This window comes from Dipodomys ordii, unplaced genomic scaffold (genome assembly GCF_000151885.1).
Source record: "Dipodomys ordii isolate 6190 unplaced genomic scaffold, Dord_2.0 Scaffold66, whole genome shotgun sequence".
NCBI lineage: Eukaryota > Metazoa > Chordata > Mammalia > Rodentia > Heteromyidae > Dipodomys > Dipodomys ordii.
This window is the reverse complement of record NW_012267282.1, coordinates 688012-696498: the sequence shown is the minus strand read 5'-3', so window position 1 is coordinate 696498 and position 8487 is coordinate 688012. Positions and strand designations below refer to the sequence as shown.

Below are 8487 nucleotides of genomic sequence, written 5' to 3'. Positions count from 1 at the left end.
CAGTGGACGGACCTGGACACTTGAATGTGACAGTGGACAGACCTGGACACCGAGTGTGACAGTGGACAGACCTGGACACCGAGTGAGACAGTGGATGGACCTGGACACCGAGTGTGACAGTGGACAGACCTGGACACCGAGTGTGACGGTGGACAGACCTGGACACCGAGTGAGACAGTGGACGGACCTGGACTCCGAGTGAGACGGTGGATGGACGTGGATGCTGAGCACGGTAGTGGCCCCAGAGCAGGACTTGGTCTGTGCCCTGCTGGGACTCGTGGTCAGAGGCAGGTATGCAGCCATCATCCCCCACAGCTCTGGGCAGGACAGTGCTGAGCTTTTGTGTGTGCGGTGTTTGGCTTGAGAACCTTGCTCAACCAGTGTAAGTGTAAAGCCATGTAAAATGGAAGCCAGCACATTACCCAGAGCCAAGCTTCTTCCTGCAGGGTGGCTGCCGTGGGTGGACTTGAGGGCCACGGCTTTCACGGGCATGCATGGGTGGAGGGCCACAGGTTTCACGGGCATGCGTGGGTGGAGGGCCACAGGTTTCACGGGCATGCGTGGGTGGAGGGCCACAGGTTTCACGGGCATGCGTGGGTGGAGGGCCACGGCTTTCACGGGCATACGTGGAGAGGTGAATTCATGAGCATGTGTGGAGAGGTGGAGGGCCACAGGTTTCACAGACACGTGGAGAGGTCTACAGCCGCAGAAAGAGGTCTCGCTGTGGTGCCCCTTGAAGATGCCTCCAGAAGGAAGCTCGGTCCACACTCCATGCCTGTGCACTCCTCACCAAGATGTTTTCCTTACAGAAGTCCCCATGAGAAGAAGAAGAAGCGGCGGTCGAGGTCTCGGACCAAGGCCAAGGCCCGGTCCCAGTCCTCCTCCCCCAGCAAGCAGGCAGCCCATCGTCCAGCGGCCCATGCCGCCCACTCGGCCAGCATCTCTCCTGTGGAGAGCCGGAGCTCCAGCCAGGAGCGTTCCAGGTGACCGCGACCTGGGCAGGTCTCAACGGGAACAAGCAGAGAGTGGCAGGTGGTGCCAGTCTCTGGGACATACCTTGGGCGGGGATGTCAGCTGGCCTGGCCTCCGATGGGAGTGAGTTGGGACAGCTCCTCAGAGCCTGTTCGTAGCCACGCTATAGCTGAAGACCCCCCCGCCCCCCCCCAAAGATCCCAGAGGTCCTGCAGTAGCCTGCTTGGATCCAAGGGTAAACAGCCTTACAGACCGGGGTGGTCTCAAGCTCGGCCATGCCGCGTCCTGCTCCACAGGGTCTTTCTGACATCTGCCCTCAGGAGTGGGCCGTGTAAAGCCCAGGGGAGCCAGCACTCCTCTGCCACAAAGGCCAGGGTCTAGCTAACTTCCAGCCAGATGAGAGTCCAGAGGAGAGTGCAGTCAGGTGCCCATGGCAGGGACCCGGGAGCACCGAGGCCCAGCTTGAAGCTGTCTGGGCCCAGGCTGTGGGGAAGCGCCTCCTCCCAGGGGCGCTGGCCCCTCCCTACCAGGAGGGTCCCATGATCTGGGTGCTGAGCTTTCATGGGTGTGAATGGACATGATGGGGGCTGGAGGTGCAGAGAACAGCTCACACGAGCCAGTCAGCATCTGAGATGCCTCTCCAGGCTTAGAGGGGGTGAGCACCTCCAGGCCTCGGCTGGGAGCCTGAATGTGAGGCACAAGTGCCTCCTTCCTGTCGTCTTCCAGAGAATTAAGGGCATGAGCTGGGCTCCGGTGCCTCACACCTGTCATCCCAACTACTCAGGAGACCCAGGGTTGAGAGCTGCAGTTCAAAGCCAGCCCAGGCAGGAAAGTTCAGGAGAACCTTTATCTCCAGTGAACCACCAGAAATGGTGCAGTGGTTCAAGTGGTAGAGCACTAGCATTAAGCAAAAAGAGCTCAGGAACAGTTCGTAGGTCCTGAGTTTAAGCCCCACAACTGACCAAAAAGGAAAAAGGAAAAAAATGATGTGAAGACAGATTTTGAGCTAGAGTCACCTTAGAAAGTAGCTTGAAGTGGGTATAACATAAAATGCACGTTTGTGATGCTTGTGGTAATTTTTAGTTTCTGGAAGCAATGCAGTGTTTCCGGCTGGGGGGCTGCAGTGTGGACGCTCTCAGTCACTGACCAGATGTGTGTGCGTAAGCTTCTGTCCTTCTTTGTATTAGGGGAGTTTCTCAGGAAAAAGATGGCCAGATCTCCTCAGCAATCGTTTCCTCTGTGCAGAGCAAAATCACTCAGGTACAGTCCACGTCGCGTCTGCCCCTTCCAGTCTGTGGCCGGCAAGGCCCTGTGCCTGTGGCCACGGAGGTTTAGAACGAGGCCGAGGCTGTGACTTTGGCCCCATGAGAGCCGGCATCAGCCTGAGCTGCAGCTCACAGACCTTCCTCCCTGTCTTACTGTGTAGGATCTCATGGCCAAAGTAAGAGCGATGCTCGCAGCTTCCAAAAACCTGCAGACCAGTGCGTCCTGAGGCACAGCCACCATGGGAGCCAGTCGTGCGCATCATCGCCTGCTGGTGGGGCCACAGCTCCAGGACTCTGGGCACCGAAGCGGGAGCAGGGCAGCTCGCGCCTGCAGACCCCCACAGCCATCTGGGTTCTTCTCCAGACTCCCTGGGACCGTCGGTGGCTTTTGTAAATTTTTGATGACATTTTCAGCTTAAGATTTTTGACCAGCAATCTCTTACCTGTATATTTGTAAATAATATCATGTTTCTGTGGAGATGTATTATCGAATAAAATGGGAAGAAAGCTCTTTTCTAGCTCACAGCCTTGAGGTGGCTTCCTTCTTTGGGCTGTGGCTCTGTTTATCGCATGTCACCTGCAGTTGGACTGTGGGTCAGGACGCTCCAGGAGTGGCCTCTGGCCTGGCGTGGTCCAGCCCCGCCTGTGGCTCCCGTGCCTCTGGCCTGGCCTGCCGCAGGCCACCCGCGGCCCTTTGTCTTGCAGGCTGGCACCGTGCAGTGGTGACAAGGCCGTGCGCCAGGCTGCCGTTGGCTCTGCAGGCGCTGCCGGTCCACTCCCGCCTGGAGGTTGTCCTGGCATTCAGGTGCCTGGGACACACCGACAGGCCCGGCGGGGTTCTGGCTGTCAAAGCCTCTGACCCCACAGTGCCCCGCCATTCACGCCTGACTCCCCAGCCAGGCTGGCCTCCGGGATCAGGTTTTACCTTCGGGTCAGCCCATGTGGCAGACCCCATGCTGGTCGTGGGGTAGTGCGGGCTGGGCAGGCACAGTAGGGACCCTGGAGAAGGGGTTGAAGAGGGGCTCACATGGAGCAAGCAGCCTGCCGGTCCCTTCACCAGGTGGTTCCTAAGAGGTGCTGCGCTGTGTTCTCCCCCAGCTGGTGGCTTGCCCAGCCAAGTTCTGTGCTCTTCCTGAGGTGCTTCGCCAGGGCCCAGGCCCCTCCCCAGTGGCCAGGCCACAGCTGCCACCCAGTAAACGCGGTGTGCCTGAATGCCAGTAGCTGCACACGTGCCCCTGGCTGAGACCACAGTGGGCAACAGAGAGCCCAGGATCCAGGTCACCGGCCACCAGCCTGGGAGTCTGGGCGGCACAGAGCCCTGGTTCCCTGAAGGATAACCTACAGAGCAAATGAGCTGACTGGAGTGAGGTGAAGACTTGCTTTAATTACAAGCTCATTCACTCTTCAGCAGGGGCAGCTGGGGGAGCAGGAGCGCCAGGCGTCTGAGTGATGGCCGAGAAAGCGCATTCGGCGGCCTCTGTCTTACCCTGGACATGTCCTGCAGGACATGGCGTGGGATTTGAGACTGAGGTAGAAGTGATGCCCAGGTAACACCTCACCAACTTGAAGCAACCTGGGTTCCATGGGGGCACCAGCAGCAAATGGTGCCAGAGCAGAAACAGATTTGCAGTAGCCAGACTACCACCACGGGACCCCGCTGGTTCTGCCACAACACTGTGCAGCCATGGATTCGCGGCTTCCAGAGAAGGCCTCTGCCACCAACTCAGCCTCAGCAGGGCTCGGGCCCAGCCTCAGAGCTGCCCACACCACTCGGACCAGGCCGGGGGCAACAGGAGTCAAGTCTGGGGGCAGTTAGAGCCAGAGAGGGGCCATAACAGCAGGCTGGTCCTAGAAAGATGGAGTGGCTGCCAGAACCAGAGGGAGCGGGTGAGAACGCACACACAGTCGAGGAGATCTCAGAGCTGTGCTCAGCCAGGCACAGTGCAGCTGGCTACGGCACCGTGGGAACAGCTCCTACCATTAGAGTATGGGCACGTGTGTCCAAGAGGAGACACTATGTGACCCCACGTGGGCGGTCCCTGGCACCAGATTCAGAGACAGCAGGGTGAGGGTCCCAGGGCCCGGGCACTTGGTGTTTAACAGGCACAGATTCCATTTGGGGAGTTGAAGGGTACCTGTGGCCTCAGGCCCATCTAGCTTGGGTTTTCTGATAGCTCAAACTGTGGTGCACCGTCAGAGTGATTCACAAGTGGACCACCTGGGACTGCCATGTTCTAGGGCTGGGCGGTGGTCTCCCCAGATCCTTCATGTTCGAGAACCTTCTGATCCCTGAGCCCCCAGCCCCCAGCTACTGTCCTGTCATGTCAGCAAACAGGCAAATAGGGGACGGCCCTTCAATACTGGTCAATCACAGCATTAAAGACAGACCTTTATTGTGAGCACACCTTGTTAACGTTGGTCCTTTAAGCTAAGATGTGGATGTTAGGGCAGCTTGACTCCGTGTGCTGGCAGCCCACCTGCTCGGAACTCTTGGCTGCCTTGAGGGATCTGGACAACCACAGCTGCCTGCTGCTGGAGCAGACTGTTGCGGCCACAACTGTCAACCAACAGCCGGCCCAGACGTCACAAGCCTCAGGGAGCTCCAGGTCCTACAGCGGCTTCCACCCAGGCCAGGGGCGGAGCCCTTCCCCGTGCCTCAGCAGAAGGCCTGGGATTGGTGCAGGTCCAAGCTTCATTTGTGTGGTCCCCTGTGATTGGTAGAAACAGCTTTGGCCTGCCCCCTTTCTAGTATATAGGCCCCACGCGGAGGGTGGTCTAGGTGATGCCTTCCTGAGTTGCCCCTGCATTTGTAACATTTGATCCAATAAAACATTCTCTCCATGGGGCTGGGAAGGTGGCTCAGTGGTAGAGTGCTTGCCTTGCATGCAAGAGGCCCTGGGCTCGATTCCTCAGCACCACATAAGCAAAAACAAAAAAAAGCCGGAAGTGGCGCTGTGGCTCAGGTGGTAGAGCTCTAGCCTTGAGCTGAAGAGCTGAGGGACAGTGCCCAGGCCCAGAGTTCAGGCCCCACGACTGGACCCAAAAAAAAAAAAAATTCTCTCCAGTGGTCTCTGAGCTTCCTCATTCATAGAGGGGCTGCCGTGATGACAGCAGTAGTAGTGAACTTCCAGAGCCTGGCCAGGGCATTGAATGACAGCAACAGGGTAGAGTACCAAGACTGGAAGAAGAGCTAGAGGAAGCAAGCTGCAGACCCTGGCTACTGGAAGAGGTCCAGAGAGCTGCCCAGCCTTCAGAGTCCCAGACACGCTGGACATAAGGGGGATCACACTGCCTGTGGCCGGGCTGCCCAGCCTTCAGAGTCCCAGACACCCTGGACATAAGGGGGATCACACTGCCTGCGGCCAGGCTGAGGCTCCATCAGCAGAAGCCTTAAGGAGATGCAACCCTACCGAGTGCTGCTGCTGCTGCTGCAGGCCCAGGATCGAAACAGGTGCCATGTGGGAGCCGCTGCGTATCTGCCTGCGAACGCTGGGGCGATGCTAAGAGCCTCAGCTCTGCCAGTCCAGCCCCTAGGCTTTGCACACTCAGAGTCTTGGAAGAAGAGCTGTTCCTGTTCTTGTTGGGCGGAAGCCCTCAGCTCTAGCCTGAGTGCTGGTCCCGACATGACACAGGCCTTGCTGTGGCTCTCTTCACGTGCCACAGCTCAGGCCCCAAGGAGACCAGCAGCCACCAGGTGGCCCAGGACCAGACTGCCGTGCAAGTGGCCAGCGGGTGAGCCTGGCCCAGCTGGCAGCTGCCAGGACCCGTCACCTGAGCAGCCGTGCAGGAATTGGTCATCGCCAGCCTGTGGTCCCCAGGTTCCAGCCCACATGGGCCCAAGCGGGTGAACAAAGGGGGCAGCTCTCCACAAGCTATGTGCACCGGTGGCTGATGGTGACTCGGCCCCTTGTTGCTGTGGGGCCGGTCCTGGCGCCGGCCTGCTGTGTGGGCAGGACAGCAGTGGTTGCGGCCCGGTGAGGGAGGCAGCAGATGACAGCAGAGTAGACGGAGGGTTACGGGAGTGCGGGGTGTGTCGAGGAGGAGGAGCACAGTGACGGTAAGAGCACCCCGGGCACTGTGGGGGCGGCGTGACGGTCCTGCGCACCCCTCAGTCCTGCGCACCCCTCAGTCCTGCGTCCTTGAATGAAGCGTGTCTGGAACCCCGATGCCCGGGCTTTCTTCACCCCGAGCCTCCTGTGCCTGCAGCCACCATCCCAGTTCCCCCACTTGACCTGCTCACCTCTGAGGACCCCGTTGCTGCTCCCCACCAGCCGCGGGGGAGGAAAAGCTCCTAGTCCTGCTCTGGCTAGCAGGTGACCATGAGTCTTTCACAGGAACTATTTGCCCTCTTTTTAAAAAAGAAAAAGAACTACTCTTAGATCTCATTAGCACGCGGTTTTTTTTTTTTACATACAGAGCTTTGAACTCAGGGCTGGCTTGCTCATTTAGCTGACAATCTACCACTTGATTCATTCCTCCAACCTGACTTTTGCCCATTATTTTAGAGATGGAGTCTCATGGTTTTTTTCTGCCCAGGCTGGCTTCAAAGTCGGCTCTGAGGGTTCTTTGGTGTGTTGGGTGGATATGCGTGTGCATGCATGTGCTCACATGCATGTGTTGTGTGTGTCAGTACTGGGGCCTGAACTTGGGACCTTAAGCTCCTGCTCAGCTTTTTCTGTCAAGGTTGGCACTCTACCTCTTGAGCCATGGCTCCACCTCCGGCTTTTTGCTGGCTAAATGCAGCTCAGACCAGTGCCTAGGCTGGCTTCAAGTTCATCTTCCAGACCTCATCCTTGTACGTGCTAGGGTTATATAGGTAATGAGCCACTGGCACTGGGCTCATTTTCTTTTCTTCTTCTTTAAAATTATAGCAAGGACTTATTTTAGTAGAACAGGGAGGAAAGAGAAACACCTGTTCCCCAGACAGTAAGTGGAGTTAAAGGCTTGTCTTGTTTAGGTTTAATGCGACTTCTGGCCCATCTCTGCAACAGCTGTTGTGGGGAGAGGGGAGAGGCTTGGCAGGGGACCAGGTGTGCCTGGAGAGGTGGCTTTGCTGGCTGGAGAGCTGACTAAGGTAGAAAGTCAAAGGGGACCCTAAGCCGCCAGGACTGGTGTCCTCAGGAGACCAGTGGGCTTCTGTGGACTCTGGGAGCCCATGGAAGGTGCTGTGTGCCAAGCGCCGCCCTCCTGAGGCAGTGCCCTACTGACCTCAATCCAGGACTCTAGAATCCAGAATCCACAACAGTAAGTTTCTAGCTGGGCACCGGGGCCCTGCTGGCATCCTAGCTACTCAGGAGGCTGAGGTCTGAGGATCACGGTTCAAAGCCAGCCCCGCAGGAAAGCCCATGAATTCTTACCTCCAATGAACTACTCAAAAAAGCCGGAAGTGGTGCTGTGGCTCGACTGGTAGAGTGCTCACCTTGAGCAAAAGAACCTTGGGATGGCGCCCGGGCCCTAGGCCCTGAAAATAACTAAATTCTCCACTCAGGCCAAGCCCTGAGCCCAGTCCTCACTCAGGGTCAGGGTCCACACTGCTGGGGCTTTGATTGACCCTCTCTGCACCCCACTCCCCCCCCCGAGCCAGCGTGCACGGGCCTGGCCGGGCCCCCTTGTCCCTGCTGTCCCCAGTGCCAAGCCAGGAGGACAGACCTCAGGACACTGGGTCCAATGAACCTGGGCTGCTCTTTTCTTCCTTTCACTGGCTTGGTGGAGGGAACAGTTGTCTCCAAGGAGGCCAAAAGCGCTTCCCGGCCCCTCACGGCTGCTGCCCACCATCCTTGCCTGGTCTCCCTTTCCTTGGCTGGAGCAGGTATGCAATGGGAGCCCGTGCCTCACTGTCCTGACACAAACGACCGAAAGTCAGGGCGCGCCTGGCCCTAAGCAGGTGTAGCAGCCTTGTCTTTGAAGGAAGGGCAGCGAGGACAACATGCGCGGGCACTGTCTTGAGAGTGGAATCCTCGCTGGCCACCTGCTGGAGCTCTGCACCTGCCCGGCACATTGGGATTTATCATGGCTTCCACGGCGTAAAAGTTGTGAGAAGGGAAATAGGTATGAGTAACCACATGGCACCCAGCAGGCACCAAACCCATTCTCTGCTCCCAACAACCGCCGGCTGGCTGGCCATGTGTCCCTTCCTGGGCCAGGCTCAGCCCTGACTGACTGCGGGGAGTGGACCCCGTGGGGGGCAGACGGGGTGGGGAGGAGTGGATGGGGGTGGGACAGTGGGGGGAGGGGATGAACAGGGGAGGGG

The 8487-nt window shown here is 58.3% G+C and overlaps 2 protein-coding genes across 2 annotated transcripts in view; both read left to right on the top strand.

Annotated features, from left to right (window-relative positions):
• Positions 1-2760, top strand: part of Sfswap (splicing factor, suppressor of white-apricot family) — a gene marked incomplete at its 5' end in the record, with an annotated part of 56408 nt that extends 53648 nt beyond the window's left edge. The window contains 3 exons of the mRNA XM_013023036.1: positions 810-983; positions 2160-2232; positions 2399-2760. Of these exons, the coding sequence (XP_012878490.1) occupies positions 810-983; positions 2160-2232; positions 2399-2464 (313 nt within the window). The remainder of the gene's footprint in view (positions 1-809; positions 984-2159; positions 2233-2398) is intronic.
• Positions 2761-5635: 2875 nt separating this feature from the next.
• Positions 5636-8487, top strand: part of Mmp17 (matrix metallopeptidase 17 (membrane-inserted)) — a 17777-nt gene continuing 14925 nt past the window's right edge. The window contains exons 1-3 of the mRNA XM_013023035.1: positions 5636-5688; positions 5901-5969; positions 6056-6182. Coding sequence (XP_012878489.1) covers positions 5636-5688; positions 5901-5969; positions 6056-6182 — 249 coding nt within the window. The remainder of the gene's footprint in view (positions 5689-5900; positions 5970-6055; positions 6183-8487) is intronic.